The following is a 14,190-nucleotide window of genomic DNA, read 5'->3' as shown; positions in this document are numbered from 1 at the left end:
TCATTTCTAATAAAGCTGAATTTCAACCGATGTTCTACCATATTTTTCCACCTTGAATAGAGATGAAAAGGGGGGCCACGGTTGCCTCATCTATTGTATCTTTTTTACACCAAAGTTCAGAGCGGTGGCGAAGTGCCAACTAGTCTACTGGACGGTGACTTTGAACGACCCTGCTGTGTGTTTTACTTGCAGGGGGTGTGTTTAACTTCCTTATCACTCAAGACTCCTCTCGGAGGAAATAATGCGTTCCATGCAACAGTGTCTAAAGCGAGTCTCCGCTTCAGCGCTGTCTGCAGACCGTCGTGTGTGGAAGACATGTTTACGCTGTCCCAGTTAACACTTCCAGCAGCTGCTATATTGTGGCTGTTGGCGTCAAAGTTCGGTCTACTTCTTTCCGTTGCGACAAACGTGGGATTAGCGCTGATATCGCTAACCTGCGGATACTGGTTGCTGTGGCACGCCCGTCGCGCGTTCTGCAACGGACTCATAAATGCCAAAGGAAAGGCCGTTCTCATCACGGGTGAGTATGTATTCGTGCTTCCTCCTAGTCAGCTTTGAATAGACGGTAAGGAGATGTCGATGAGCAATTGTCTTTAGTAAGTTGCCGCCGGCCACTTACAAACGCATTCCGGAGTAAATTACGAGCTTCACGTAGGTAGTCATCGCTGTCTTTGCAAATGCAAAATTTGTTTTTATGGCTCACTCTTAAATTGAACTTTTTGACAATGTCATTGACAACCAGAATGAAATATTAAGGACGCACTACACATTTTATATAATTTGCGACATTTTCTTTAAAATAGGGTAACATATAAAGACTCCAGACATCAGCTGACACAGCATTGCAATTCCGAAGTCATTATCTTTGGATCACGCGCAATGTACGTACGTTGTTACTTTCTTTAAAAAAAAAGCGTTGGAACTGAAATGGCCACATTTATCTGGTATTTCAAGTACGAATAATCAGCGGTTAGCAAGCATCTAGCAAGATTTAGAAAATATGCGTCTATCTGACGTCGACATCCGCAATAAAAACTGTGTCTTCTTCTGCGGCGATTTATAACGATCAAGAAGACTTGAAACTAAATCATGTATCGTTCACAGCAACCCCTCTGTTGCGTTTCTGATGAGTTTCAGAATTAAAAATATTTGCATAATGATTGGCGCTCTCTAGAACCTAATGACCTCTCCGGAACCTAATATTAGTCAAGGCATTATCTTGCAGGCTAACCGAAGGCTACAAATGGCGAACAAATTCTAGTAATAGAACAATGCTATTTCGTCTAGCTGAATGAGGCGAAGAATTGAGAGTATTGTTACGGCACGTGGTGTTATCGTAGCATCTTAAACAGTCAGAAAGGAAGAGAATAGTTTCAAAGCTGATACTCATAGTTCCCGTTTGCTTCCTGCGGAATTCGGAAATTGAAATGAGGAAGGCACCGTAAACGATGAACTCATTATGCCTTATCACGGTGATCTCTTTCACAGAGGCCTTTTTTTTTTAATTTCGCAGCAGGCACACACAAATATTCTTTATTTCTCTGAGAAATTAGTACAGCCCTCGCTCTTCAGAGCAAACAGTTCACGAACACCTTACAAAGTATGCCGGAAGATGCCCCGACTTTCTGGGGTCCGCACTTCACAGAAGTGTCTGTGTATGTAAGCGTCCAGCTCACAAGCGCTTCTTCAACAAAGCGAAGCTGTTCGTTTACCTCTTCGGACACTAACTAGATGTCTAATACAAGTGTGCATAGTGCACGCGCTGCACGTTCTCTGACGTTTAGAACCCGGAGAGTTCACTTCAGAATTATATGGGGGGCTCCTGCAGCAATCCTGGAGCCCTCCCCCCCCCCCCCCCCCTCCCGTTGGTAGAGGAAGGGCCAGACATCCCCTTAATAAGAGATTTCGAACACTGGAAATGCTTTACCAGCCACAAGGCGTAGCTCAAGAACACACCCTTTAATATCGGAACGTTTAGCTAAGTCTGCATGTCTGCAGTCTTTGACGCCGCTACTGCAGCGGCTTTTACCTGCTTTCGCTTCCGCTCCCATTAAATCGAAACTGAGAACACGCCCTTCTATTAGCTTCGATAGGCATTAACCCGCTTTTCGTTTTCGTTAATACAACTGTCAGAATTAATTGGAACGCGTTTTACCCATATAAAGGTGCCGTTCCGGCGCCTTGAGCGCAGTACGACCTTCGCCACCATCTCTGCACGCCCAGTCTGCTTATCTGGAACACGGTGCATCTGGCAACGCAGGATGCGGCAGAGGATTCGGCCACGTGTTGGCCAAACAGCTTGCAAGCGACGGATTCTTCGTCTTTGCTGGCTGTTCCAATGAGGACAGCGATGGAGCGAAGGCCCTTAAAAATGTCGAGAACATTTTGGTTCTGCAAATGGATGTTACGAAGCAAGAAGAAATCGATCAAGCTTACGAAACCGTTGCAGACCGTTTGGACGGAAAAGGTAAGCTCACATTTCATAAGGAATGCCTTATTTAAGGTATTCGCTTGGTTGCTTTTACACACATTTTAAGTACCTTTCCTTGAGAATTACGGTGTCTGATACCTCTAGTACACTCTGCGGTAATGCAAATGCGAATTTGCATATACTGCAATTAATTAAGCATTGCGTTGAAACGTTTAAACGCTATGCTATGAATTTCTTTACATGTATTTTTAACGCGCTGGCTCAGCTCTTCTGACCGAGTAATTAATAAAAACAAACCGCTTTCTAAAGCTGCGCGATTCGCAACCCCTTTACCGCCATATTAGAGATGCTAACGACATTTGCCTCAAATAGTTCCTCTGAGTACAATTAAAGAGCTCATTTACGAATTCAGTTTCGCAGCTGTTTACCTCATTATGAAATAACAAAGCGCCTGAATAATTGTCATCTTGTTTGTTTGTTTGTTTTTTCATCCCCCAATGTTGGCTGCAGAACTATGGGCAGTAATTGCGAATGCCGGAGTTGCGGTCATGGGCTACATCGAGTGGCAGCCCATGAGCAGAATTAGATCCGTCTTCGACGTCAACACGTTTGGAGCTCTGTCCGTCTCGACCACATTCCTGCCCCTTCTGCGAAAGTCTCGTGGAAGACTGGTCTTGGTCTCAAGCTTCTTTGGTTTGTGCTCTTTATCTCTCCTAGTCACCTGTGTGGAAACGTGAGACTACTATATTTTCTTGAGACTACACAACACACACAAACATTTACCTATTTGTTTATCAAAAAACACACAGCGCCAAAACATCAAATGAAGCGAGATATAAAGACGAAATTTATACTCTATAATATATTTAGGACCGGACATTATAACACGAATAGAGACAGACACATACAGAAACAACGCACGACAGGCGCTAACTTTACCTAACTTTATTTGCCGAGCAGCCAGCAAATATATAGCAATAAAAGCATGCCCAGAAATAGGGACAATGTAGTGGCAACCAGAAAGTGCAAGATAAGGCATATCGGTCTTCGAAACGGTCACCGACGTATCCCTCACACAATCTTTTCTCTCGTTTTTATGTGATGAGCTTCCAAAATTTCTTTGCGCCCTAGTGTTTCTGTTCCTTCCCAGAATCGCTCTTTTTTTTTTTTAGCTGTCGAATGTTCTGCCGCTTTTTCACACATGATGCATTCTGCACAATGTTGCGCTCGATATGTATCTCCAGATTTTTTTTATTGACTGCATGCGTTCTGCTTAACGGTCATTCACACATCGTCCTGTTTGGACCACATATGCCTTCCCGCAAGTCAACGGTATCTGAGATACCACCCCGATGCAGAACTTCACAAACTGGTCTCATTGCTTCTTTTTGCAGCAGCTCCTATTCCTTCATTTGCTGCGCGCGCACATTTCTGCGCTAGTTTTCATGGAGCTGAAAACGCTGCTGGTAAACACAACGAACATCAAAAGGTGGCGAATAAGCATGACGTACCCGTCGTGTTTTCAGCTCAGCGGAAACATGCGCAGCTCTGTGCGTGCACAGCGAATAAAGAAACTAGGAGTTGCTACAAAAAGCAGCGTAGAAGCATGAAAACCAGTATGCGAAGTGCTACACCGGGGTGGTTTATCAGAAACCTTTGACCTCCGGGAAGGCCTATGTAGGCCAATCAGGGCGATGTGTGAATGACCCTGCAGCAGAACACGCGCTGTCAATAAAAGAACGAAAAAGTACACATCTAGCGCAACATTGTGGAGAATGCATTGTGTGTGACAGAGCGGCAGAACATTCGCCAGGTAAAAACGTTGCCTGCTATGCAAGAAGTGTGAACTTTAATTTATAATGAATAGACACCAACTAGTCCAACAAAAAGTTCTCTCGAGAGATAACGATTCTTGGAAGGAGCAGAAACACTAAGCCGCGGGAGATTTTGGAAGCATATCATATAAAAAAGAGGGGAAAAATTGTGTCAGCGATACGTCGGTGACCCTTTCGAAGATCGAGATGTCATATCTTGCACGTTTTGGATGACACTACATTGTCCGTATATCTGCGCATGCCTTGATTGCTATATATTTGCTGACTGGTCAGCAAATAAAGTTAGATGAACTTAGCGTTTGTTCTGTATTATTTCTGTCTGTGTCTGTCTTTATTCGCGCTCTAATTTTCTGTCTTAAATATGCTGAACCATGTAGCCCAAGACAATGTTCTTATAAGTCATATTACAGCTCTGCTCATAAGCAGAGTAACAAAGTATCAAGTCTAAAAAAGACAAATGAAATGTGAAGCCAGTAGAGATTCACATTTCAAATATTAAAAAGAAATCATCGTTTGCTTCAAAACCCGTCGCATAACTGGACTCTTCATTTCATTTCATAATGGAGTTAGGCAAGGAGGACATCCTAAACAACTCAGTGTTCATTGCAATTTCACGGACCTTAAAATCATTACCAACAATGCTCGTAAGTCAATGGCTTTGGTTCACATGCTGCAAAATGAAAATGGTGTGCAACTTGCACAACAAAACGCGCTACTTATCGACAAGCTCCCATTTCCCCTTGCATGTCAACCCCACGCATTTTTGACGCTGCGAATTTTATAAGCCCATTGATAGAACTCTGATTCTCATCTTTCCACGGTTTAACATTACCCAACCATGCACCTTAGTACGCATTGAATGGCAGCATTTTATCTCTCCTCTTTTATGTCTTTTACTTTTCATACCTCTCTCATTTAGTCTTTTTCACCATAACTCACCTTTCCTACGCAAGTAGCATGTCAGCAAATTCGAATTGCAGGCTAAAGTTTTTTTTACTTTAAGGGCTCTCTCTTCCTCTCTCTCTCTCTCTTCGCTTAAGCGATAGTGTGTAGCATTAGTTCTGAGCTGAAAAATATATCTGCCCATGCCATTTCACGGGGTGATTACGAGTTTGTGAAGTCAATTTTTGGCCATTTGCTGCAGTGTGAAACAAGACATTTTTCGTACACATGTCCTCTTCCTTTTCGCAAGAAATATATCAGCCGGCGGTCAATCTGAACTTGAACACGGCTGTGCTTCTGCTATAAAATTCCCAATAAAAAACACACCACCTAAACCTTCTACAATAAACCTGCGCGACCGTTTCTAAAGGCTGGTTAAAGTGTTGAGCGCACCTCGGCTCCCATCATAACTTCCGCCTTCCACTGCAGCCAGTAACTCTCCCGTAATTTCTGTTCATTGTAGCCCTGTCCAAGTTCTTACGTGGCAGTGTACCCTCCGCTACCACACTTCTACTTTCACATCTTAACCTCTCCGTTCCACCCGAGGTGATCTCTGGGTGCCCGCTCTGGTAACCGGCCTCAAGTTCATAAAACGGTAACAGTGGCAGTTCTGGAACGGAACTCCCACTAGGGGAACTCGAAATCAGCATAAGCGAAGCTACTCAAATATGAAACAGGCAATCGTACTTGCTTAGATGTAAACGTGCGGCCCTCCATTTGCCTATTGCTCCGCTCTCGACATAACTCTCAAAGCCATCAGACCACGCATCACCTTCTATCCTCTTTCCCACTTTCCCTCTTCCTTCTCTCTACTAAACATGCTAAGTGCAGATTATCTATCTTCTTTTCGTCACCTGCCAGTCGTTGCAGGTGCGGATGCAGACGATACCGTCGACGGCGGCTGAAAACTGAGAAACAATTCAATAAGGAGTGATTGTGTAAAATGAACCAACCAAAAGAGGGCAAAATCATTCACAGGGTTACAGATGCCTTCAATTTGTAGCAGGCGAGGACGACTAAGAAAACAATTACGAAGGACTTTCGCGACTAAAGTAGTTAAAGGCGAAAGTCTCAGTGCCGCATTCTGCTATGCAACTGGCACAAGTTACTAATTAAGTAAATAATTAGTCATTAGTTATTTATATACTTATTCAATTACTAAAAAATTGAGTCATCGATTAGTTAATGAAAACTTAATCAGTCAGTAATTAGTATTTAAGTAATGCATTGCTTAATTACTTATTGATTAGTAATTTAGCTTTGATTGGCATATGGCCATATAAGACACGCATTCGCGCATACTCTGGTGGTGCCCTGTGATGGTCGAGACCTCTATGACGTCATCCCGCTTCTGCCAATCAGAGCCGCTGCAAAAGCGGGACACATTTTGTCCAATACAGCATGAGCCAATAAAGGTTTTCGCCCTAATATGGAACTCGAGGATTGTCCTTGAAACCAGTCTGCAACAACGTCCACGACCTTCCCGAAAATGCTTGATTCCCTAACTTTGCCCCGATACTTCAACAGCGTTGCTTCGGTGTTTAGTTCGTACTTGCCTGCCTGCAACAAACAGCTTCAAGCTTGTGTTACAAACCTGGGACTCTAGCTGCGCGCCAATGCCCAAATCCGTAAGATCCGTCTTTCTTTCACCGTGCGCAGGTCGTCTGACCATGCCAGAGTTCGTGAATTACTGCATGACCAAGAGTGCGCTTACTGCACTAGGTGACGGTCTCCGGCGACAGTACTTCAACAAAGGCCTTCATGTCTGCACGGTAGAACCGGGACCATACAAGTACGTCATCATATTTTTTCCTCTCAATAAATTCATTAAATAACCCTCGAAAAATCAAATTCACACATATTAAATTCTGTTTCAATGCACCGTGTAGTCTATTTCAAACATACCTAATTGATTTTTAGCTTCATCCTTCTAGCGGTGTTGTAGCGTCCGTGTGGAATAACCGGATGTATAGTTCACACTGAAAGATCTAATTCTGTAAAAGCAGGCAAGTTCATTTGCTTCACGCAAGGCGTTCTTTCATTAAGCCGTAGGAATACTGATAAAGACAACTGAATTGTTCGTAGTCTACTCGGTTAACAACCAATATTTGAGTCTGAGCGTACTTTTCGGCATCAGGTTTACAACTTGGTGGCTCGTGAAGCAATATTTTTTTTTGGTCGCTAAGTTTTTTAAAAGCTAGGACGGCGCTAGGTATGACATTGTATATATTTTTGTCCAAATATATTACGCAGTCATTCAGCTTTCCGGCGCAAAAGTAGCAAGGAACGTCGCTTAAAGCATGCTGAGTTTTCTTCCCACAAATCGTACCCACTTACTTGGAAAAACTAAATTGGCTTATTTTCATGCATCTCATAACACTTCCTTATAAAATGAAATATATTTGTAGTTCTTTTGGGTTGACGGCTGTAGGTTTTGGCGATTGTTTTGTTAAAGGCGTATTCCATACTTCTTTTTAGACTAACTATGTTTTTAGCGAACTATTTTTTTTTTTTAGACGAACGGGTTATATAATTCCCACATCCCAATAATGAAAATATCCAAGAATATTTCGCACTTAAGTTACATTATAGTTAACGTCTTAAGTGCATCTAAGAAAAAGCTGATATTCTGCCGCAGTGTCAAACAACTTAATTCAGTGCTTGGATTTATCGAACTAAGAACGGTATTATTCGTAGAATTCCTCTGCACTTCAAAAATTCACGTGAGGTAAGAAATTTGTCGAGAACCCTGATATTAGTACTGGGTTTGTACTAGCGTTTCCGCAACCAGCGAATGCCATGTTATCAAGGCCATTGTTTTTATATATTATTAGATGTGTTCGCTATCTGGGGAGGAAAAGAGCGCGCTCTAATTACTGACAAAATCGATGTGAAATTTCCTTTGCATAAAAGTCCCAGCCAGGTTGGGCAAAATGTCCGAAAACATGTTTTGGATTCATAAACACTTGTGTACTTAGTGTCTTAAATGGTTAACGATTATCAAGCGTTTATAAATGACAGGAAACGTACCGCCACAGCGGTTGAATTTAGGTTCAGTAGCAATGGGCCAAATGTGACAAATATAGCATTGTTGCAAATGTTTTTCATAGTCATTCCAAGCAATTTTTAAGTGTGTTTTTTTTGAAACGCTGGATAAATGTCGTTGCCGCTAGGGATAGTTTACCGCAAAGCAAGAGAAACATATAATGCTATATAAGGTTCAATAATTGCACGAAGAATTATTTCAAAATGAATCCTCTTCGTATTTTAGGGGGAAAAGGCCTAGTTTCTAATTCTTCTCATTCCGCAAATTATATAAAACACGAAACGTCAGAAATACGTCTTTTGAAGCTTCCTTACCCAGCTTTTTCGAAGAGCGTAGTTAAAAGGCTGTCGATCGTGATTTTCATTGTCAGATACCGACACCTTTCGTGTATTTCATTATGAAGAAGTTAACTTCGTTTCGGTGAAAACAGCGTGCCAATCTTTTTTAATAGCATGCTCATGAGTTCAGGCAGACAACACTAAGCGAGCTATCTTATCGTCATTTTTTTACTTTTGATCTCATGATCTCACTTATTTTATCACCTTAAAAACCTGCTGAGATGTATAACATAATACGTGGGAAAAACATTGCAATCGTGTTGGCGGTTAAGAAAATACAAAAAAAATACGCTCACCCCAAATGTCGACGTCCTTTAATTAAGCCTATAATCCTGTTTCTTGTAGTAAAAACAAAAAGAAAAGTCCAGCTAAGTTACATTTTTCCGTGCTATAGTGAAAAGAACCATTTTTCCAGGTTCCGTTATTATATTTGTGCGAAACCTATTAAAATTAATATTTGATGTAAAAGTTTAAATGAAAGCTAACTGGAGTTTTGCGCATTTAATTCTGAACAATCCAATATGCGTCAATGCAAAATTTTAATTTCTAGAAGCAAAACATCACAAAAGCAATGGATCAAATCTTGTAAACCAAATAACGTGCGCAATAAAAAAGTCATTACATCTTTCTGGAATATAAAAAATATTTCTCCTCTTATTAGTCATTACCTGCGAACAAACACGTTAGTTATATGTTGAACCATATTTTTGGTACAAAATGTTAAATGGACACGCAAACGACACCAGCGACGAAAATGAAACTGACCTGCGCGATTCGTGGACTTTGGTTTGCCTGGCTGGTTTCCGTAATCATCTTTGTCATAACTAAATTCTAATGGCAAAGGCAACATCCTTAGCCTAGCTTAAATTAAACGCAGACAAGGCAAGGTTTAGAGTTTTGCAACGTTTTGAGCTTACATTCTTGTTTTTGACCCTAGACGCTCCCGCGACTTTTGAAGGCGTTGAAAATACGGTATGTGAAGAAAAAAAAAACTGCATTGAAAACAAAGCATCAGTTTGAATGCATGACAGACGGCCCAGCAATTTTTAAGAACCATGGAAGGCTCCGACATCTTTCTCAAAGTTATCGTTACCGGACTGACAGCGATGACTGAGCATGTTATGGAAAGAATTGATTGATTATTGATCTAATTATTTGCCTGTATAACTTATGCTTTGCTGCACGTCATGTGCTCTCTGCACTGGCAGACCTTTCTCGCTTTTTGAAATAAAGCGCTGCACACGTTGAAAAAATTACCCCGGCATAAGCATCAAGTGTGAAGCAGTTATATCATAATTCATATGGTTCACCACAGTTTCAACTTTTATCCTATGATGTCACTTAATTACTGCTGGAACCAAAAGGACCTCGTCACAGGCTCAAACGTTTCAATTTCTCATAGCGCCTTCGTTTTGAAATTGTGTGATAACAACGGCCCTAGCAACAGATTTTTTTTCTTGCTTGCGCCTGCATTAAACCTGTTCCAAGTGTTTTCATTTATCGCTTTGTCCACTGTGTTGTGCTGTGCCGCATACAATATCACAGCTGTAATTTTCTATAATCACGCTTTATTTCGATCTTACTGTCGTTAATGGTTACACTTCAGCTTTTTCGTCCTTTATCGATTATCCCAAACCATGCAGATAAAATATTGAGATTATTTCTGCGAACGCCCTCAAATATTTCTAGATATAGAATGCGCACAATTATAACAAAAACGGCACAGGAAAAACAGTGTCTTCCATGGATAGTGTCAGTGAATTCCCAAAGCGTGCTGATTAACTAGCTATTGACCAAATATAAAACAATCTCATTTATTAACTGGCAGAGAGTGGTAGTTAGAGCCAAGGACGAGTTGGTATTTACGAAGAAGGCGCTCTCCTGTCAGGCTTTGAAACGATATTCTTTCCTCTGGCTTTTCAGCGTGAGGAAAGCCGGTTCATCATTTCATACGGCCAAACAGCAAAGCCCGTAAGCAACGCAGAAAGGTCTGTTCGAATGCAACGTACACTGCCGACATATGCAATGCCTCGGTGTCTGATTTAAACCGACGCTCCAAACCAGCAAAGAAAATATTTTTCTTCATCGCTCAATAACAAACCAAGCTATTGGCAGCTGTGTAGTCGTCGATTTAGAAAGATCCGTAAGAGAATGAATTTCTTTTTAGAGCAGAGTGGCGCGAACGATTAGCGCCCATCGTATTCTAAGATATCGCAACTGGACCTTAAGTTTGCCGTGAATTTCCGGTATCCTTCGGGCGCCCTGCTGTTTCTAATCACATGGCAACTATACACTATTATCTCATGCTGTCATTATTTAATGGAAAACTGTTCATCTATTTGTCAATTGATACTGTATGGTCTTACCCGCGGCCACGACTGCGCCGTTCGACGCTACCCTTTCCCTGTGGTAATTAAACGACAATTAACGTTTCTCTTTTTGTACATAATTAGCGTGATTTTAAAAGTTGAGCCTGACACTTAGCTGAGAGACTTTTACTTCTGTGCCGTGGTCGTATCTTTAGAATGTGTAACATGCACTCGAACGTGCTCGGAAAGCTGTGACTGCGTCCATTGTTCTGGCTATGTGTTCTTTATGACATTTTTTACTTCAAATTTAACACGTTCGGTCCTATACAAAAACCGTCGCCTCGAATACCCCAATTTTTTTGTGATCGCATTGTTTCCCTTTTCTTTATATCGCAGAACTGACATGGTTAACCACTCCCGGATGCAGGACTTGTTCGATCAAGACTTGAAGCTACTTCCCCAAAAAGTCCGCGAAAGTGTCAATGACAAATGCGTGGCGAACTTCAAGCACAGTGCAAACGTGGTGCACACGTCATTCATGAGGGACAACTTGCAAGAAGCTATCGATTCGATCAAGATGGCTGTGCAGGAGAAGATTCCGAGAACCTGTTACAAGCCAGGCGGTCCTCTGCTGGCCGTCGTCCGATGGTTATACAGCATTGCGCCAGATGAAGTTGTTGACGAAGTCATACACGCAGCCCGAAGGATATCTATGCTAGCGAAGAGGAAGTAGCGCCAGCTTCAAATAAAGCAGTACAAAGAAATTTCAAGATGTTTTTGAGACACTGAATCTCCGTGCTTAAGAGTTCCGGACGCTCGGTGCAACGTCCTGTTCCTGTGCTACTCGCCTCCTCCGAGCAGCATTTGCGAGTCGTGGTGGACACCGGCGCTATCTGTCCATGTCGTGCGAACACTATGAATAACACTACAATCTATTTTACTTATTGGCTAATGACGAGCTGGTCGTACCGTATACGGCGCTCTGCGTGATAAGTGAGGCGGGAAACCAAAATGTCGATAAGGTACTTTTGCGCAGAGAGGTACCGGTTACCCATGACCACGGTATGCTGCGGTATTGCTGCCGATGGCGTGGTCCGGTAGTCGAAGAGCCAGTCGTCTGATTTCTGTCCGCGGACGCTTGGAAGCATCAAGTCAGCCCCTGAAGAATGGTGACCAATGCCAGATGCCTCAACTGATCCGAAACGTCAAACGGATGATGGGATCCTTGCATAATACTGCCCGAGAACAATGCACGCTCTAGCTGATGTATCCCACGACACGCATATTGTCCGAGTTTGTCCGCTGTATATATAATAGTATGCTTTACGCCATGAGCTGTTTCACGGACCTCATCCTCGGCCATCGCCGCGGTCAAATCCGTCCTTGGTCATCGGTAGAAGAGGTTAGTAAGGAAAACTTAGAACGAAGGTAGGGACCCTATAATAGGAGGCAAATGGGAAGTTTAACTTAGGGCGGGGAAAGGAGACACATTCGCTGTGATTCACATCGAGGGAGGTGAAGGGTAAAATAAATAGGGTTATAATGAATGGAAATAAGGACAGAGAGATAAGAAACAGGTGCAAAACGTTATAATAGAGAGAATGAAGAGAAGAAATAATATAGCAGGAAGAGGAGCCAAGGGTGAACGCAGGCCAAAAGCAAACAAAATGAAGGAACCCTCTCGCCGCGATATAAATAAAACCAAAATCAAATAAAACGATATGATTCTTCAGCCGCTGCGTTATCTGTGAAAACTTCCTGTATACAGTCGTGACAAAACATGATATACAAAACTAAGCCGGTGGCGGAACTCAGGAAAATTGTATTTCGATGCTATAGGAATCGAGGCAATCGTGGCTGTGCCCCATTTTATCGACATGCATGTGTTGCAGTAGCTGTTCCTGTCGTTGTCGCCAGACAGCGTTTAGATGAAGTTTTCACGAGCGTCGGCGCTGGTTGTGTGTTGTATACCACATTTGCGCACGACTATACAAGAATTGACACCAAGTGCCAAGCGGCTGCCACACGCAGTAGAAACCGCAAAGGTCATAGTTTCTGTTCGGTTATCCTCTGGCCTCGAGCGGACCCGGAAAAAAAGTGCATCGTGTACGCAGCTGAACCAAGGTTTCCTTTATGCGACCAGAACACCAAACCAAAACACCAGAGCGCAGATGGCACGGCAGTCCCGTAGCATTGGAAAGCATGAGCAATCACTTAAGGCCAAAGGGCTAAGGAATGCCGGGATAATGAAACATAAGGCATTGTGGGGATACAATATAGGTATGAGGTTTTAAGGGGTATTTGGAAAGGAATTATGGTGCCCGGACTTACTTTCGGAAACGCGGCTTTGTGCCTAAAATCAGAGGTACAGTCGACATTAGAAATAAATCAGAGATCCGTTGGACGATTAGCACTAGGTGCCCACGGCAAAACTACAAATGAGGCGGTACAGGGAGATATGGGCTGGGCATCTTTCGAAGTACGGGAAGCTCAGAGTAAAATATTATATGAGGAACGCCTGAGGAAATTGGACAGTAACAAATGGGCAGCTAAAGTATTTAAATACCTGTACTTAAAAAGCGTGGACTCACAATGGAGGAAAAGAACTAGGAAACTAACTAGTAAGTATGCTAGTCACAAGGACGGAGAAATAACCCTTACAAAAATGGTCGTGAACAGTCTTTAGAATCTGTATTAACACCTTATTGACTCTATCAATATTGTACGTACTTTTAATCTGTATGAACATGTCTAAATACGAAGTTCATACACTGTTACTTTTGTGTATATAAGTCAGTTCATATAAAGTTTGTACATAGCAAGTTGTTAGGTGAATATACTTCTCTGTATATACTCCTATCAATATACAGCAGGGGCGTAGCCAGGGCTCTGTTTCGATGTCAGAAACCCTTCCGAAAGTTTTTGAACTCCTTCTTTCGGCCTTTTTTGCAATTTTTTTTATCGATGCCGTATAACGCCCTCGAAAATTATTTCTGGTTATACCACTCATACACAGCTATTAAAATATACTGAAGCAATTTAGCATGTCAGAAAAAATTTTCAGATCGAAAGTATATAGTATTAACTGACCGAGTGAATGCTATTCATTGCAACTCATATTTGAATTACATTTTTTATTATGAATAGCATCTGTTAAAAAGAAATGGAAATGGAAAATTGATACAATCAATTTGCATGAATTATAGATAAAACTTATAAGGTTATAATTTGAAAATTTAACTGGTTACAATTTCGCTCTTTCTTCATCGCGCATTTCTTAGTCAAGCGT

General features: G+C 42.0%; 1 protein-coding gene across 1 annotated transcript; it reads left to right on the top strand.

Annotated features, from left to right (window-relative positions):
• The first annotated feature begins 304 nt into the window (after positions 1–304).
• On the top strand, positions 305–11,844 carry LOC146173867 (short-chain dehydrogenase/reductase family 9C member 7-like). The gene is made up of 5 exons (XM_084583519.1): positions 305–520; positions 2,261–2,467; positions 2,942–3,124; positions 6,868–7,000; positions 11,298–11,844. The coding sequence occupies exons 1-5, from the start codon at positions 316–318 to the stop codon at positions 11,632–11,634; spliced, it is 1,065 nt and encodes a 354-aa protein (XP_084439645.1). The 5' UTR covers positions 305–315; the 3' UTR covers positions 11,635–11,844.
• Positions 11,845–14,190: the final 2,346 nt, after the last annotated feature.

This window comes from Amblyomma maculatum, chromosome 11 (assembly GCF_055883805.1).
Source record: "Amblyomma maculatum isolate TAMU_Amacu chromosome 11, ASM5588380v1, whole genome shotgun sequence".
NCBI lineage: Eukaryota > Metazoa > Arthropoda > Arachnida > Ixodida > Ixodidae > Amblyomma > Amblyomma maculatum.
This window is presented reverse-complemented; position numbering and strand designations above follow the sequence as displayed.